At 41.1% G+C, this 19,821-nt stretch overlaps 1 protein-coding gene across 1 annotated transcript in view; it reads right to left on the minus strand.

Moving 5' to 3' along the window:
- Positions 1-19,821, minus strand: part of iars1 (isoleucyl-tRNA synthetase 1) — a 163,697-nt gene that overhangs the window by 31,661 nt on the left and 112,215 nt on the right. Inside the window, exons 24-28 of the mRNA XM_073072668.1 lie at positions 19,057-19,159; positions 17,572-17,655; positions 6,285-6,459; positions 5,454-5,566; positions 2,823-2,918 (exon numbers count right to left, since the gene is read on the minus strand). Of these exons, the coding sequence (XP_072928769.1) occupies positions 2,823-2,918; positions 5,454-5,566; positions 6,285-6,459; positions 17,572-17,655; positions 19,057-19,159 (571 nt within the window). The remainder of the gene's footprint in view (positions 1-2,822; positions 2,919-5,453; positions 5,567-6,284; positions 6,460-17,571; positions 17,656-19,056; positions 19,160-19,821) is intronic.

Consider the following 19,821-nt stretch of genomic DNA (forward strand, 5'->3'; position numbering starts at 1 on the left):
TTGTCAGCTATGTGGAACAGTCCATGTTCCAAGCCTCCAGTGGAGACTGTCCTGCACTCTTCCTATGCTACATCGATGACTGCATTGGCGTTGCTTCCTGCACCCACGTGGAACTTGTCGACTTCATCCACTTTGCCTCCAACTTCCACCGTGTCCTCAAATTTATTTTGTTCATTTCTGACACTTCCCTCCCCTTGCATGATCTCTCTGTCTCAATCTCTAGAAACAGCTTATCTACTTGTGTCTATTACAAACCCATGGACTCTCACTGCTACCTGGACAGTACCTCTTCCCAGCCGGTTACTTGTAAAAATGACAAACCTTCTCTCAATTCCTCCATCTCCACAGCATCTGCTCTCAGGATGAAGCTTTTCATTCTAAAACAAAGGAGCTGTCCTCCCTCAAAGAAAGGAGCCTCCCTTCCTCCACTATCAATGCTGCCCTCAATTACATCATCCTGTCACCCTACTAGGGCCAGAGTTCCTCTTGTCCTCACCTACCACCCCACCAGCCTTCATGTCCAGCACATAATTCTCTGCAACTTCGGGCATCTCCAACTGGATCTCAAAACCAAGCACATCTCTTCCTCTCCCCCCCCCCCCCCCCCCCACACTTACTGCTTTCTGCAGGGATCGCTCCCTACACGACTCCCTTGTCCATTCATCCCTCCCTACTGACACTTATCCTTGCAAGCAGAACGAGTGCTACACCTGCCCCTAACCTCCTCCCTCATCACCATTCAGGGCCCCAAACATTCCTTCCAGGGGAGGTGACACTTCACCTGTGAATTTTTTGGGGTCATATACCGTGTCCGGTGCTCCTGGTGTGGCCTCCTGTGTATCAGTGAGACCTGACGTGGATTGGGAGACCGCTTTGCTGAGCACCTATGCTCCGTCCGTCAGAAAAAGTGGTATCTCCCAGTGGTCACCCATTTTAATTCCATTTCCAATTCTGATATGCCTATCCATGGCCGCCTCCACTGTCGTGACGAGGCCACACTCAGGTTGGAGGAACAACAATCTTATATTCCATCTGGGTAGCCTCCAACCCGATGACTTGAACACTGATTTTTCAAACTTCCAGTAGTGCCCCCCCCCCCCCCCAAACTCCTTCACCATTCCCCAGCACCTTTTCCCTCGCTCACCTTATCTTGAGATTAATAGAACTTGCCCTGGCTGCGTAGTGTTTAATCACAATAGCGTCCTTATTGCAAAGTAAAACACCAATGCAACAGGGTATGTAAAAAGTAATAAGATTAAGAAGCCGAAATAAGTTAATGAATTATCTTTTTCCACCAAATACTGCAGATTTTGGACTAACATGTACAGACTCAGTAAATATCACTATCATAAGAAATGATTATTTATGAGCAGGAGGAACCCAGAATGCTCATGTCTGCTTTGCCATTTAAAATGATAAAACCCATTGCTCAAGATCAACTCAGGTGTACAAGATGATGAGAGGCATTGCTCATGTGGATAGTCAGAGGCTTTTTCCCAGGGCTGGAATGGCTAGCATGAGAGGGCACAGTTTTAAGGTGCTTGGAAGTAGGTACAGAGATGTCAGGGGTAAGTTTTTTTTTTAAAACGCAAATAGTGGTGAGTGTGTGGAATGGGCTGCTGGTGACAGTGGTGGAGGGGATACAATAGGGTCTTTCAAGAGACTCCTGGACAGGTACATGGAGCTCAGAAAAATAGAGGGCTATGGGTAACCCTCGGTAATTTATAAGGTAAGGACATGTTCAGCACAGCTTTGTAGGCCAAAGGGCCTGTACTGTGCTGTAGGTTTTCTATGTTTCTAACTCCAATTTCCTGCTCTTCTCCATAATCCTTCAATTCCCTTGGTGTCATGAATCTATCAACGATGACTGAGTACTTGCACTCTTTTGGGTTGGAGAATTCCAGATGAGAAACCTTTCATTTGCCAAGCAACAAAACCACCTCTATTGAAATAAATGACACAAGTGAATACAGACTTTTATATTTATGGATATTTCTTTTTTGAAGAAAAATTAGTTAAGTAATACAATGATATCACTTGCCTGCATAACAATTCTTAAGTATTAAGAATTCTGTTTTAAAATAAATGATGGATTAAAAAACTGGTGACTACCTAAACGAAAGATAAAATCTGAAATTTTTAATGTTTCAAAGCAAATTGGGTGGAAATAGAATTTAAAACCTGCCTCAGCAGGTCTGGGTTAAATTACATTTAGTAAGAACATGAGATAGGTAAGGGAAAAAAAAAATCAGCCAGAGTTCATAATCCAGCATTTCCTACACGTGGTGAGTTTGCAGTTAAGGAGAGGTTGATGATCTGCTGTGATGCACATTGGCATGGCTGCCATACCAACTATCTTGACTCACGTAGGTGAAAGGGCTAGTTGGTTAAAAACAAGTTGCTAGCACTTGTACTGAATATGCAAAATAGTAGTGCCTATGCCAAGACATCAACTAAACCTATTAACAAAAGCAGAGTACAATGTCCACCTGTTAAAAGACCGTACATCTAATGGAAGAGGAGGACAAATTTCTTCCCCAAGGCATGCATGGAATTGTATTCTAACAAAAGTTCAATGCATTTAGGAAAATCTTTGGAAAGCAGAAGACTGCATGAAAAGAAAATGTTGGCAATGCAGGTTTGTCTGCATCTGTAGAAAGAGGAACAGTTATCATTTCAGGTTGAAAGCCTTCAATGTTCTTCCATCTGAAATATTAATCATTTTTCTCTTGCCACTAAGGTTGCCTGGATGGCTGAGTGGCTCCAGCATTTTTTGCTTATAGATATTATAAAAGATAATTCTTAAAATGGATAGAACTTGCCTTTTTTCTAAGTTTTTGGATACGATTTATCACCTCTCGTGCAACTCCTTCATCCACCATTGATTGGTCAGTTGTGACATTTAAAAGAACCAAAGCCTGAAAGAACACAAAAGCCTTCTGAGAAACTATTAGATATGTAGTCACCCCATGAAATCAAATATGTAAAGAGTATTAGATACATGTTGAAATCCGAGAAATACTTTTCATTAAGTGTTTTGAAGTTCTTAACTATAAGGGATATGTTGCCATACATTGCTCAAACAAGCTGCAACAATATTATTAATGAAAGCTAAGACAGACCTTGTGTATTTTAACTCTTATCAATAACAAGTTTAAATCAAAGTTTTCATTGTCCCGCATCCCAATACACATTGGCACAGATATTACTGAACAATCTAAATAACATGTTAAAGATTCTAGCAATAAAACTGTGCAATCACCTGATATCAGTTAGCTCACTGATGTTATGAAAACAGGAAATACTGGAAATATTCAGTAGGTTAGTGTTTAAAAAAGGAACAGTTAATGTTTTAAGTCCGAAACCATTCAGCAGATTTAGGAAAGAGAGAAAATGTTAGCTTTCAGTAGCAGAAAAGGTAGAGAAGGTGGTAGCATAATAAAAGGAACATCAACTCTCTTGATTTTACCATATTCAAGATATTCCCTTTATTCAATGCATCCTTCTGTCACTGGAAACTTGATTTGTTTTCTCTCTTCCTCAGTTTCTTTTTCCACAAGTGCTTCCTGAGCTGCTGAGGGTTTCTAACATTTTTATTTTGAATTTCCAGCACCTACAGATTTTTGACTTTCATTATAAGAAAGTAGTCAGAGCTCAATGGATAGAAAGGGGGAACACAGAATATGAAATAGGGTTTTTCTACCTGATCACAATTTAGTGGACTTTAATACTGAATGAACTGCTGATTCCTACTGCAAGGATCAACAATTTGCAAACTATGGCCCATGGTAATCCTTGGGTTAGCCCATTGGCCTAAGCTCAGCTATACCTCTGCATAAAAGGGCCATAGATGCACACAATAAAACTACTTCAACTACTAGTTGTGCCATCATTCTCGACAGTGAATGATTATTATATATTAGCTTGGAAGAGGTGGAAAAATATGTACAAATGAAGATTACTTGGGAAGGATAGATGGAAGATGTGGCCAAGGAGATTATTATGAGGGAAAATCATGCTTCCATAATTCAACGGCTTTAGTAGACCATATCAGCAATACTACGTACAGTATTGGTCTTTCTCCAAAGAATGGTGTAAATGAATGAAAAGCATTTCAGTGTGGTTCCTGGAAAGGGCAAGTTATCACTGAGGAAAGATTGGATTTGTGAGACTTGCACCAGAGAGGGAACTTAATTGAAGCATAGAAGATCCTGAGGGGTTTTGACAAAGTTGACGTGGAATTGTGAATTCTCTTGAGAATTAAGTTAAAAATTTTTTTTAAAGGAAGTAGCTATATTTTATCCCTTCAAGATCTTTGAAGCTCTCTTCTTTAGGTGACAGTGAAAGCAGGTGATTTAAGAATGTTTGAAGTAGAAATATATAACTTCTTGATAAGCAAAGAACAGAGTTAGGTGCTTAAACAGATTTGATTCAATCAGATGACAATCAGGTCAGCAATGATTGCTGAATGTAAGAGTAAACCTGAGTAGACACTGCTTCTAATATATATGCTTACAATAAAAAAAAAGTATGGAAAATCTTCAATTCTTCAAAGTGAGGCAGTTATTTCAAAAATGTTGCCTATACAGCATTCTGCTTGACAAATATATTTACACTAATAGAGAATTGCATTTTTGTAAAATTAATGTAAAGAAGAGAGTATGCACTCAATAGCATGGGTCTATTAATTTAGTCAAAAAAATTCTTGAGGAAGTTCTGGCTCACTGTAGGAGAACCCATCACAAAAGCAAGATTACTTGGCTGACTAAGGCAAGTGAAGGCATCCCATGTCAAAGTTACTCATTCACTGACTGTAATTATACACCCTTGGACCAGATTTGGTCTTGAGATCAGCAGCCGGAAGGCTGTAGTAATCTCACAGCTCACAGTGCCTTGAGGAGATGCAGTCTGCAGGGCATACGAGCAGAAAAATGTAAGATACACTGAGCTGGCCACAGATGGTAAGCAGCATGGATGGAAGGTGCAGATTTTCCCAGTAGAGGTTGGCTGCAAAGTATTTGTGGTTACTTCCATGGTCAGACTGCTGACGGGATTGGGAGTCCTTGGCCAGGGTCAGTGGCAAACTATAAAAAACTGTTGGAGTTAGCTGAACGAAACAGAACTAACTAGTTATGGATGAAGAGGAATGACGACAGCTGGGTCCTAAAATGACCCATGGGTGGCCAGATGTGAAGAGGTGGGCATCTGGGACGCTGGGTCGCACTATTGAGCACTCTGGAGATGTAGTGGGCTGAAACTGATGAAACACTGAAGTAGTGGGAGATGACCTGATGACCCCTGGGAAGCATCTGCCACCCATGAAGTTCCATCTCAAGATCTCTACGCTATGACCCAAGTTAGGATTTGCTTATGAAAGGGACTGAAACATCTTGTCTTATGAGCTCAAACGTGCAGTTAATACTTACATTTTCCTATTACAATAAAACACTTACTTGAAAATCAGAATGGGCTTCATACTGATCATCTGCTCCTGCAATTCCATCAAATGCATACATGAGACGCAAGTCTTCCTCATGAAGTTCATGTCCTTCCACAATTATGGAGCCTGTTAAAAGAAGAGTATGTAAAAACATACCAACATATCCACTGATTAGTGGCAAAGAAAGACATCGAGTCTTAGTCTTTTGAAACTCAGTCAAATGTAGCTTTCCGTATGTATTGACTTCCATGGGGAAATAAACAGCCTCACAGTTTCTTTTCTCTTGTACCACAAAATGATATTTTGGGAACAACTAACCTCATTATCAGGTCTTGAAATAGTGAAACATATTGGTAGATTAAGCTAGTTTTCCTGTATAAAAATTCCAATGGTACAGAACTTCAAATAAAACAAAACCAAAAAAATTTGCATTTATAGCTTGTTACTCTAGATGCACTTTCAGGAAGTTAAACAACTGGTTAAAGAAAAGGCCACTCAGCTCCTCAAGCCTGCCCTGCCATTCAATGTGATCTTGGACGATCTGCCTAAGGCTTTATCTTCACTTTTGTGTCGGCTTTCCAATAGCCTTCAATTCCCTAATCTTCAAAAAAAAATCAACTTCATCTTGAAATACCCTCATTTATCAGAACACACAGCTCTCCAGAGCAGAGAATCCCCGAGATTCACCACCTTCTATGAGAAGAGGTGCTTGCTCATCCCAGTTTTAAATGATGATTAATCTTATTATATCTGTTTGTTTTTTTCCCCCTTGGGTTTAAACATAAGTAAAACTATAAAGTGACTTTTTAATCATGTAGAAAGGAAGCAGTTTCTGAATACTCACCTGTCTTCTGGAATTCCTCCAACTGTACACTCTGAAGACCCTTGATAGCTGCTGAAACAGATTTAAATGCTCCCTTCAGGCGCTTTCCTAACACCATGTGATCTGGTTCTGCCCTAAGCCGAATGGCATACTTGTCTTTATCTGTGGATAATGTCAGCTGACGGACATTTAGTTCCTAGTGGGAATTAGTAAAGATGTTGTGACTAATTTAAAACATTTTCAGTTATTATAACCATCTAATTATTAGTATATCAGTTATAACTCTTCCCAAAAATATAATTTTTCCATTTAGCTTTTCTTAAAACAAGTTATAATACAAAATATACTTATGAATGAGAAATGTCAATATGAGATTTCCAAACTCTTTGAGCAATTTTACATTTGCTTTCACTATGTTATGTGGTCATTTATCAAGATAGACCTGATAGCCATACGTCCAAGCTAGCTGCTGATAATAAGATAGGTGGAAGGACAGGTAGTATTGAAGTAGTCTGCACAAGGACTTGAGCACAGTCTCAGAATAAAAGGACCTCCCTTTAGAACAGAGGTGAGGAGAAATTTCTTTAGCTAGAGGGTGGTGAATCTGTGGAATTCATTGCCACAGATGGCTGTGGAGACCAACACTTTGGGTATACTTAAGTGCAGGTTGATAGGTTCCTGATTAGTAGGGTGTCAAAGGTTTCAGGAAGAAAGCAAGAAGTGGGTTGAGAAGAAGAAATAAATCAACCATAATCAAATGATGGAGAGTACCTGACAGGCCAAATGGCCTAATTCTGCTCCTATTTCATAAGGACTTTGGACTAAGTTAAGTCCATTATAAGGTCAGTGATTCATTTCCAGCCCATCAATCCATATACACTTATTCCTTTGAAATCTTAGTTCAAGTTACAAATACTAATTCTGAAGCAGGTGACACTGGGGATTTCAGTGAGCATACTATCAAAGAAAATAATTACAGTTGCTATTTTTTTTAAAAATACAAAGCACCTCTCATCCTCCGCCGCTCCAAGGAGAAAAAGCTGAGTTCACTCAACCTGTTTTCATAAGGCATGCTCTCCAATCCAGGCAACATCCTTGTACATCTCCTCTGCACTCTTTCTATGGTTTCCACATCCTTCCTGTAGTGAGGCCACCAGAACTGAACACAGTACTCCAAGTGGGGTCTGACCAGGGTCCTATATAGCTGCAACATTACCTCTCAGCTCCAAAATTCAATTCCATGATTGATGAAGGCTAATACACCTTCTTAACCACAGAGTCAACTTGCGCAGCTGCTTTGAGTGTCCTAAGGACTCGGACCCCAAGATCCCTCTGATCCTCCACACTGTCAAGAGTCTTACCATTAATACTATATTCTACCATCATATTTGACCTACCAAAATGAACTACTTCACACTTATCTGGGTTGAATTCCATCTGTCACTTCTCAGCCCAGTTTTGCATCCTATTAATGTCCCGCTGTAACCTCTGACAGCCCTCCACATCATCCACAACACCTCCAACCTTTGTGTCATCGGCAGATTTACTAACCCATCCCTCCACTTCCTCATCCAGGTCATTTATAAAAATCACAAAGAGTAAGAGTCCTAGAACAGATCCCTGAGGCACTCCACTGGTGACCGACCTCCATGCAGAATATGACCCGTCTACAACCACTCTTTGCCTTCTGTGGGCAAGCCAGTTCTGGATCCACAAACAATGTCCCCTTGTATCCCATACCTCCTTACTTTCTCAATAAGCCTTGCATGGGGTACCTTATCAAATGCCTTGCTGAAATCCATATACACTATATCTGCTGCTCTTCCTTCATTAATATGTTTAGACACATCCTCAAAAAATTCAATCAGGCTCATAAGACACAACCTGCCCTTGACAAAGCCATGCTGACTATTCCTAATCATATTATGATCTCTACAAATGTTCATAAAACCTGCCTCTCAGGATCTTCTCCGTCAACTTACCAACCACTGAAGTAAGACTCACTGGTCTATAATTTCCTGGGCTATCTCTACTCCCTTTCTTTACTTTACTTAAATGAATAATTGAATAAAGGAACAACATCCGCAACCCTCCAATCCTCCGGGACTTCTCCTGTCCCCATTGATGAAGCAAAAATCATTGCCAGAGGCTCAGCAATCTCCTCCTTTGCCTCCCACAGTAGTCTGGGGTATATCTCATCCAGTCCCGGCGACTTATCCAACTTGATGCTTATGTTTGTGAGATCTTAAGACTTTCTGAAACTCTGTTTGCAACGAAGGTTCAGAACCTGGAATTTTCATTCTTGATATACTTCAGCACACAAGTCCCATCAGTCCAAAACTTTGAGCCCTGAAGCTGCATGTGCAACTCCTTCCTCCACAATGTGTCCATAAGGCTTGCCATCATAGCAGCGGTGAGCTTTAGACAAGGAAACTGACTCAACTGCAGGACCCTGCAGAGTCTGGTGCGGACTGCCCAGTGCATCTGTAGATGTAAACTTCCCACTATTCAGGACATTTACAGAGACAGGTGTGTAAAAAAGGCCTGAAGGATCATTGGGGATCCAAGTCACCCCAACCACAAACTGTTCCAGTTGCTAGCATCCGGGAAACAGTAATGCAGCATAAAAGCCAGGACCAACAGACTCCAGGACAGCTTCTTCCACCAGACCATCAGACTGATTAATTCATGGTGATACAATCGTATTTCTATGTTACATTGACTGACCTGTTGTACATACTATTTATTACAAATTACTATAAATTGCACATTGCACGTTTAGATGGAGACGTAACAAAGATTTTTACTCCTCACGTATATGATGTAAATAATAGTCAATTCAATTCAATGGAGCTACTCTAGATTTTTCCATGATAAAAAGCACTGTGCACCAGTGAGTGCATGTTATGTAACAACAAGTAGATCACTACTGCACAGACTGCTTCACTTGCATCTGTAGTGGTGTAACCACGCAGCAGTAAATTCTCCAAAATCGCGGGGTTTCAAACATCTAACGACCTTGAAGTCCTCCAACTGCCAGATTTCTTCCAGCCAGTTTGTCCACTGACGAGCGACTGATGTTGGTATAGTGTCATCCCAGACAAGCCCTTTCTTACACAGTTCTTGTACAATCTTTTTAGCAAATAGCACCATCAGATTCAAGATTCCTAAAGGATCGTAGATGGAACTAACTATGGAGAGGATTCCCCTTCTGGTGAGTGGTCTATCTCAGATCATGATCTTAAACTTGTAAGTATCAGACTGAATGCACTGTTAAAGGCCAAGTCCTTAACAGCGTTGCTGAGCACAGAAATCTTGGGACCCAAGTTCAGAGCTCCTTAGAAGTGACTATATTGGTCAATAAGATGGTTCAAAAGGCTTATGGAATGCTTGCTTTTATTAGTCGAGGCATTGAGTTCAAAAGTCAGGAAGTTATGTTGCAACTTTATAAAACTCTGGTTAGGCCATATCTGGAGTATTGCACATAATTCTGGCCACCCCACTATAGGAAGGATGTTGAGGCTTTGGAGAGGCTGCAGAAGAAGTTTACCTGGATGCTGTCTGGTTTAGAGGGTCTGAACTATCAGGAGAGACTGGATAAACTTAGGTTGTTTTCTCTAGAGTGTCGAAGGCAGGGCAGACATCAGACAGAGGTATACAAGCTTACGAGAAGCATAGATAGAGTGGACAGAGATCCACGGAGTTGAAATGACTAATACCAAAGGCATGCATTGAAGGTGAGACAGGGTAAGTTCAAAGGGAATGTGAAGGGTAAGTATTTTATTCAGAGAGTTGAGGATGCCTGGAACACACTGCCTTGGATGGTGGCAGAGGCAAATATACTGGAGGTTTTTAAGAGACATTTGGATATAGAACATGGATGTAAAGAAGATGGAGGGATATAGAAATGGTGTAGGTAGGAGGGATTACTGTTTAGGTGTGTTTGATTTGCTTTTTAGTTGGTTTGGGACAACATTGTTGGCTGAATGGCCTGTTCCTGTGCTGTACTCTAGTATGTTCTATGCATTGCACACACAGTACTCTCTCTACTGAAGGTAAAGTTTGATCCAAATCCAAATCCTTCACGTCTTTCACTTTTTGCTCTTCTAGTTATCACAGCTAGCACACCAGGTCTGTTGCTTATCCATTTTGTGAGTCAAAAGCCGCCTTCAGTACAAATGGATACAAGATCATGATACAGAAGACAACTGCTTCTTCCTCGGAGGACACCGACACAAGAAAGTCATCAAAATAGGAGCAGAGCAAAACTTTATTCACCAACTTGTGGCTGAACTGGTCTTCATTGTCTTCTGTGCATTTCCTTACAGCATAATTTGCACAGCTTGGTGATGAAGATGCTCCAAAGAGACGAGCCAGCATTCTGAAGTCTACCATATCTTGTTTGAGGTCACCATCAGGCCATCAGAGAAAACTCAGCAGATCTGTATCTTCTGCTGGTACTTTAACCCAATGAAACATTAATTCAATACCAGCCATGATTACCACTGGTTCTTTTCTAAATCTGGTTATGACTCCAATCAGCGAGCTAGTAAGATCTGGTCCTTGTAAAAGCAGAGCATCAGGTGATATTCTCTGAAAAGTCACTCCACAGTCATACACAACACAGAGTTTCCCTTTTCTGGGATGATAAACACCATGATGTGGAATATACCAGCCTTTCCCATCACTGCTTCCAGATTCTCTGCTGGCACTCTTTCAGCACAACCTTTGGAGATGGCATCCTTAAACCTCTTCCTTCAATTTAGAACATGATGTTCAGCAATCTTCCTATTATTTGGCAAGTTAACCTCCTTTTTCAAAGGTAAATTAATCTGATAATGGCCATCCACCAGTTTTGCAGAATTTGCAACCAGCTCCATGAACTTGTGTCTTCTCTTGACAAACCAGGTTGTGCATCCTGACTGCATTCAGGGAAGTCTACCTTGAACTGCTGCTGTCAAAACTCATCCAAGTTCAAAACTAAGAACCTGTTAACTGTCAGCTCTGGCTGTAGAATCCTCTCTTCCATCACCATGATCTTTCATTGGTCCATTCATAGCCCAATCTAACATTGTTTTAATTGTATGGGATCCATCATTAAAACTGCAAATTACTTACAAAAGCTCCAATGCTTTGGGCACATTTGTCCCCATCAGCAGCTCAATTTCTGTATCAATCTCTGGCAAATAGACATGTTTAAGGTGAGACCAGCCCTGGAGATCCCTCTGTTGCAGAATGTTCCATTTGTGGTCAGGGATACTTTCTTGCATACAGACATTAGGTGGTTCACAATAGTTTTCACCATCTAAGCCAACCACTTCCAATCCTGAAACAATGGAGCTATTCACAATCTTCTCTTGACCCATGGCGCATAAGAGAATGTGTGTCATACTTCCTATGAGATTGAGCTTGTTCATGAGGCCCACTGTGAAGAAAACTTGTACTTCATTGATCTAGGAAAGCATAAGTAACCACTGTCTTGTTAGGCCTCTTAGACCTCACCTGTAGTAGAACTATGGGACGTTTACCATCATGAACCCAAGCCCTTATAAGGCTGTTGGATACCAGGGTACTACTCACAGCTGTGTCTGATTTTTTTTCATAGCTTGTTTTGATTCTGTACCCTTTTTGTTAGAGAGAATATGAAGTATGGTAGCACAAACAAGAGAAAATCTGCAGATGCTGAAATCCAAGCAAAACTCACAAAATGCTGGAGGAACTCAGCAGGCCAGGCAGCATCTATGGAAAAAAAGTACAGTAGATGTTTTGGGCTGAGACCCTTCACCAGGACTGGAGAAAAAAAGATGAGTAGATTTAAAAGGTGGAGGATGGAAAGACAGAAACACAAGGTAATAGGTGAAATCAGGAGGGGGAGGGATGAAGTAAAGAGCTGGGCAGTTGATTGGTGAAAGAGATAAAGGACTGGAGAAGGGGGAGTCTGGTAGGAGAGGACAGAAGGCCGTGGAAGAAAGAAGGGGGGGAAGGAGCACCAGAGGGAGGTGATGGGTGGGCAAGGAGATATGATAAGAGAATGGTGGAGGGGACAGGGCGGCATTACCAGAAGTTCAAGAAATCAGTGTTCATGCCATCAGGTCGGAGGCTACACAGATGGCCAGTCTGAGCGTAGCCTCATCACATTAGAGGAGGCCAAGGATTGACATGTCAGAATGGGAATGGGAAGTGGAATTAAAATGGGTGGCCACTGGGAGATCTCGCACCTTCCGGCAGACGGAGCGTAGGTGCTTGGCAAAGAGGTCTCCCAATCTATGTTGGATCTCACCAATATACAGGAGGCCACACCAGGAGCACCGTACACAGTATGTGACCCCCAAAAGGTGAAATGTTGCCTCAGCTGGAAGGTGCCCTGAACGGTAGTAAGGGAGGTGGCGTAGGGACAGGTGTAGCACTTGTTCCGCTTGCAAGGATAAAGGCCCAAATTTTCTTGGCTTGGTACTTGTGAAAGCTTTTAATGCAATGTTTATTGTTTTTCTTTTACTTTCTGCTCTATAAACATTTAGTCATGCTTTTACTCAATTAATGCAGGCTGATAGTAAACACCCTGAACTATCTCTTGGCGGTGTTGTTAATGTTTCACAGACAATTGATAAATTAATAAATCTGCATCAATATTGGGTGTTCTTGTTTTCCTTTGAACCCTTTCAATATAGTAAGATTTTACACACAGAGAGTGGTGGGTGCGTGGGATGTCTGCTAAGGATAATGGTAGAGACAGATACATTAGGGACATTTAAGAAACTCTTAGATAAGCTCTTGCATGATAAAAAAAAAATGGAGGGCTATATTGGAGGGTTAGATTCAATCTAATTCATTTGAGCCCCAGGGCTGAAATGGCTAACACCAGAGGACACCGTTTTAAGGTGCTTAGAAGTAGGTACAGAGGAGATGTCAGGGCTAAGTTGTTTTTTTCTGGTTGTTTTTTTTTTTTTTTACGCAGAGAGTGGTGAGTGCGTGGAATCAGTGTCGGCGATGGTGGTGGAGGCGGATACAACAGGGTCTTTTAAGAGACTTTTGGATAGGTACATGGAGCTTAGAAAATAAAGGGCTATGGGTAACCCAAGGTAATAGAACCATAGAACACTACAGCACAGTACAGGCCCTTCAGCCCTCCATGTTGTGCCGACCCATATAATTCTTAAAAAAGTACTAAACCCACACTACCCCATAACCCTCTATTTTTCTTTCATCCATGTGCCTATCCAAGAGGCTCTTAAATACCCCTAACATTTTAGCCTCCACCACCATCCTTGGCAAGTCATTCCAGGCACTCACAACCCTCTTGTAAAAAACTTACCCTGATGTCTCTCCTAAACTTCCCTCCCTCAATTTTGTACATATGCCCTCTGGTGTTTTCTATTGGTGCCCTGGGAACAGGTACCAACTAACCACCCTATTTATGCCTCTCATAATCTTGTAGACCTCTATCAAGTCCCCTCTCATTCTTCTATGCTCCAAAGAGAAAAGTCCCAGCTCTACCAAGCAACACTGTTACATACCCGTGGGTATCTTGTACTTGTCACATGACAGTGGTGTTGAAGCTATACTGGACTTAAGGTAATGATCTTGTGATTGTGGAGTGACGTCATTTTCCCCGCCAGTAGAGGTCATGTGACAGGTTTTTTTTTTACACAGGGTATAAAAGGAGGACCCCTCCCTGTGAGGAGGGGCAGTTCGTGGCTGGATTTGCCATTTTGACTACATGCCACTGCGTGGTCCAATATTATGACGCAGTTTGGTTGAAAGGTGGAGTTTTATTTAATGCCTAAGGTTTAAAAGATCATTGCCGGCAGTTTTTTTATAATACTGCCAGTTAAAAATCAGTGGAGAGTGAAGATCGGAGTTCGGGAGTTAAAAGATCGAGGAAAGTCCATTTCGATGGTGAAACAGGTTTGACCTTGTTTGATCCTCATTTGGAAGGAATTCATTGGCTGTCCCCGTGTTAACCCCTGCAAATAATAGCAGAAAGGGTTGGGTACAGTTTTGTAAAGGAAAGGTCAGTGCCTTTAAGCCATTTCATTTTCATCTTCGTAAATTCTCCGGGAAAAGTATAGTTCAACAGGGAACCACAACATGACGTGAAAGAGAATTTAATTCGTCTAAAAAGTCTCTCCTTTAATGGACTGTAAGCATTTTGAACTTTTGCAGTACTACTTTGATGAACTGTTTTTGCAACATCGCTTCAAGAACTGTTTTCACTTTATTCGTTTAAGAACTGTTTAAGCTGCTGCACAGCAGCTGATTTCCGGTTACGTTAGTTGTTTGTTTACTTTTGGGGGTTTGTTTTTCAGTGTTTAATAAATGTTTTATTTGTTATAAAAAAAAACCCTGCCTCACTTATATATGTATTGTTGCTGAATCCGTAACAACACACACAAAATGCTGGTGGAACACAGCAGGCCAGGCAGCATCTATAGAGAGAAGCGCTGTCGATGTTTCAGGCCGAGACCCTTCGTCAGGACTAACTGAAAGGAAAGATAGTAAGAGATTTGAAAGTAGGAGGGGGAGGGGAAATGATAGGAGAAGACCAGAGGGGGTGGGGTGAAGCTGAGAGCCAGAAAAGTGATTGGCAAAAGGGATACAGAGCTAGAGAAGGGAAAGGATCATGGGACGGGAGGCCTAGGGAGAAAGAAAGGGGGAGGGGAGCACCAGAGGGAGATGGAGAACAGGCAGAGTGATTGGCAGAGAGAGAAAGAAAAAAAAGGGAGGGGAAAAAAACTAAATATATCAGGGAAGGGGTAAGAAGAGGAGGAGGGGCATTAACAGAAGCTAGAGAAGTCAATGTTCATGGCATCAGGTTGGAGGCTACCCAGCCGGTATATAAGGTGTTGTTCCTCCAACCTGAGTGTGGCTTCAACTTGACAGTAGAGGAGGCCATGGATAGACATATCAGAATGGGAATGGGACGTGGAATTAAAATGTGTGGCCACTGGGAGATCCTGCTTTCTCTGGTGGACAGAGCGTAGGTGTTCAGCGAAACGGTCTCCTAATCTGCGTCGGGTCTCACCAATATATAAAAGGCCACACCGGGAGCACCGGACGCAGTATACCACACCAGCTGACTCAGTGAAGTGTTGCCTCACCTGGAAAGACTGTCTGGGGCCCTGAATGGTGGTGAGAGAGGAAGTGTGAGGGCAGGTGTAGTACTTGTTCCACTTGCAAGGATAAGTGCCAGGAGGGAGATCGGTGGGAAGGGATGGGGGGGATGAACGGACAAAGGAGTTGCATAGGGAGTGATCCCTGCGGAAAGCAGTAAGGGGGGGAGGGGGGTGAGACGTGCTAGGTAGTAGGATCCCGTTGGAGGTGTCAGAAGTTACGGAGAATAATACATTGGATCCGGAGGCTGGTGGGATGGTAGGTGAAGACAAGGGGGACCCTATCCCGAGTGGGGTGGTGGGCGGATGGGGTGAGGGCAGATGTGCGGAAAATGGGAGAGATGCGTTTGAGAGCAGAGTTGATGGTGGAAGAAGGGAAGTCCCTTTGTTTAAAAAAGGAAGACATCTCCTTCATCCTGGAATGAAAAGGTGGCGGAGACGGAGGAATTGTGAGAAGGGGATAGCATTTTTGCAAGAGACAGGGTGGGAAGAGGAATAGTCCAGGTAGCCGTGAGAGTCTGTAGGCTTATAGTAGATATCAGTAGATAGGCCGTCTCCAGTGATGGAGACTGAAAGATCAAGAAAGGGGAGGGAGGTGTCAGAAATAGACCAGGTAAATTTGAGGGCAGGGTGAAAGTTGGAGGCAAAGTTAATGAAGTCAACGAGCTCAGCATGCGTGCAGGAGGCAGCGCCAATGCAGTCGTCGATGTAGGGAAGGAAAAGGGGGGACGGATACCCATATAGGCTTGGAACGTGGACTGTTCCGCAAAGCCAACAAAAAGGCAGGCATAACTGGGACCCATGCGGGTGCCCGTGGCTACATCTTTGGTTTGGAGGAAGTGGGAGGAGCCAAAGGAAAAATTGGCCTATCATAAAACTAGTTAAACATTTTAACCCAACTTGTTACACTGAACTGTAAACAATTCAGGCGGAGAAATTCTCATACGTACTACAGAAAGAAAAATGCCATAAAAGACACACTTTGCTGAAGTTTCTTCTTCACCTCAGAATAGTGCTATAAAGAGGCAAAAATTTGACTCAGTTCAAATATATAAGCAGCAGTGCTCATAGTACTATTATGATGCATTGCTCAAACACATCCAAAAGAAAATGTTTCCAATGTTTAAGTTTTATGAAATTTCTACTGAATAATCATTTATGGGTTGAACATTAGAACACTTGTTAGGTAATAAAGCTTTAATGTACACTGAATTACACACATAATCAATTAGATACCTTAAAGCCCTTTATTTTCCTCTGGATAAAATACTCTAACACACAAAATAAATTCTCCTCTACATTATACCAACAATTACTTGAAAGCTGAAAAACTCTGAATCAGAAACAACAGAAAGTCTGCAGATGATGGATATCCAAGCAACACACACAAAACAGTGGAGGATCTCAGCAAGCCAGACAGCATCTATGAAAAAGGGTACAGCAGGGCTCAGCCTGAAATGTTGTCTGTACTCTTTTCCACAGATGCTGCCTGGCCTGCTGAATTCCTCCAGCATTTAGTGTGTGTAACTTTGAATCAGTATCAGACTCAGATTTATTATCACTGACACAGGTCGCCAAATTTGTTGTTTTGTGGCAGCAGTACAGTGCAAGACAAAAATTACTATAAATCACAATACAAGTAGATAAATAAATAAAAAGTGCGAAAAAGGAATAGTGACCATTCAAAAATCTGATGACAGAGGGAAAGAAGCTGTTCCTTTACACATTCACTCAGCAAACAGGAGTGCGGGTATAATTCTCTAGGGCATACTAGTCTTTCCTAGTGAACTTCATGAACAAGAAAATAAGTTGGTAAAGGGTCAGCTGGCCTTTTTTTTTAATGTTCATAAAAGAACAGTAAGAATCATTGGGCAATGGTTTAAAGTTCATGACACTATTTCACTCTCAATAATTAGAAATACTGAGGGGCAAATTCAAACCCAATGTTTCAAACTACAAATAAAATAAATTTCTATGGCTGTAAACCGCAAGAAAAACAGACTATGTTTTCATTTTTCATAAAATATCAGCTTTTATAAAACAGAATGCAATGACCACATGGAAAAAGATGCCATTAACTGTAAATTCCACTAGTTCTGCCATTTGTTCACTACTTCTTTTGATTTTACAGGCCATCTCAAAATAATTTTACATAATATTATACAAATTATGATAATTTAAAATAAAAATGAACTTGCCTCCAGAATATACTTTTCCAAGGATCTGATATCTTTAAGTGCATCTGCATCCTGATGGATAACCACAACTTCTTTCAGAGGATACTGGGAAGAAATTAAAATGCTTTTCAATTTAACTCTTGTCATATATGCTAGATCACTTTTAAGAGTGCAGCCAGTGAAGCAAACAAAGTGAAGGCAGCAAATATGAAAATTGACAAAAAAGGAAAAAAATATACATGAAAGGCATAGCTAGGATAGGTAGCCAGTGTGTGCTTCTTATGGTAGAGGCATCAAGACTAGTGGGTATATTGTCTAAGGTGAGTAGGAGGAAGTTTAGAAGAGATCTGATGTGTAAACTTTTCACACAAAGTGTGTTTGGTATCAGGAATGAGTTGCCAGAGGAGATGATGGGAGCAGGAACAGTGACAACATTTATTTAAGAGATATCTGAACTGATATTTGAATGAGCAAGGCACAGCGGGATATAAAATTAATGCAGGTGTGCAAGATTAGCAATAGACATGGAAGTTGGAAAAGAAACAGTGGGTCTAATCTGTGACTCTATTACCCCAAGCAAAACATGAAATGTTGAGAAATAATGATAAATTTTCCTGAATATGCTGGCTAATTTATGGACATACTAACGTGTTTAATTTATCAGTCTTGAGCTGCTGAACCACAAACTGGAAAATAACTAAGAAATAAAATTAACATGCAAACCCTCAAATGGATTCAAAATTTTAATAGCAAGCAAATTATCTGCAAGGGGTATGACCACAAATACTTACTGACAGTTCAGACCAAAACAACCAGAATTCAAAATGTGCATTTTGGTAACAATTCCAAGAAACTAATATTAAGTAATAAATATTAAAACGTTGTTGGTTCAGCTCACATCAATTATATTGCAGTAGAGAAGGATGCCATTCAGCCCATCAGGTTCATATCATCCCCTAGTAATGGGTTGACAACATTCTTTTTACCTTTCCTTTTCTACTGTAGCTCTGCAATGTGTTCTCACTCTCCATTTCCCTTTGTCACTTACCTGCTCCAAGTAGTAATTTATAGGGGCCAATTAACCCACCATTCCAGCTTTGGAATGAGGCAGGAAATCAGAGCACCTGGTGGAAAACACATAGTTCAAGGGAGAATGTGCAACCTCTGCAGCCTGCAATTCCGGGGAGGGTCTCTGGAATAGTCTCCCAAGACCATCAAGCACAATAAGAGGATATAGTTTATATTTCAAGTAGTGATCAAAAACAGATTTTATTGAAAAATATAAACACAAGAGATTCTGCAGATGCTGAAAATCCAGAGAAAGAAACACAAAATGCTGGAGGGACTTAGCAGGTCAGGTAGCATCTATGGAGTGGAATGAACAAGCAATGCTGTGGACTCAGATCTTTTATCTGGACTGGAAAGGAGGAGGAAGAAGCCTGAGTAAGAAGGTTGGGAAAGGGGGGATTGAAGGAAAGTGTAGTTGTGAGATCTGCAATAACAAACCTTAACAGGAAGGGTCTTCCTGTCTCGTATCACCCTTCCAAGCTCAATAACTGACTGCATTTGGGCGACTGCAGCTTCAATATGCTTATCGATAATGGAATCCCTGTAGGAAAAACAAGTCAGAAATAACTCAATCAACCAAACAAAAATCAAGGAAAAGTTCCGGGCTCTTTGCCACAGTGGAAATGCAAGTTCTGATAAAATGAGAACAAGTAAAACAAATCAAGAGTTCTTTAGTATTTATCCAAAATCATTATAAAAGCAATGGAATGGGCTCATAGAAAGCACTATTCATCACAAAGAATTGCTTGAGATGCTGCTGAGACTTTCAAATTTACTGAAGTTACATATGTATATCATTACTTCAGTTTTTTTTTTTAAATTTCCCAAGAAATGTACACTTTTTTATTGGCTGCGATACTTTAGTGACTTATATATCTATACCTCTATACATACATACATATATATACCGTAGATTCCGGATTTTAAGCCGCTACTTTTTTCCCACATTTTGAACAGCTTTGAACTTTGCGGCCAATAATCCGAAGCGGCTAATGCATGGTTTTTTTCATGCCGCCTCGTAAACATTTTGCCTCGTAACAGTAGACCAATAAAATTGATGAGTAGTTCACAGAGGTCCAATGAAATTGTACGATAAATCAAGCGCACTTTCACAATTAAATTATTGTAAATCAGTCATTTGTACTCACCCTCATCAACATGGAAAACACTCGAAGCATTGTGCTACCTACCCTACTTAGTTTA

This window comes from Hemitrygon akajei, chromosome 19 (assembly GCF_048418815.1).
Source record: "Hemitrygon akajei chromosome 19, sHemAka1.3, whole genome shotgun sequence".
Lineage (NCBI taxonomy): Eukaryota > Metazoa > Chordata > Chondrichthyes > Myliobatiformes > Dasyatidae > Hemitrygon > Hemitrygon akajei.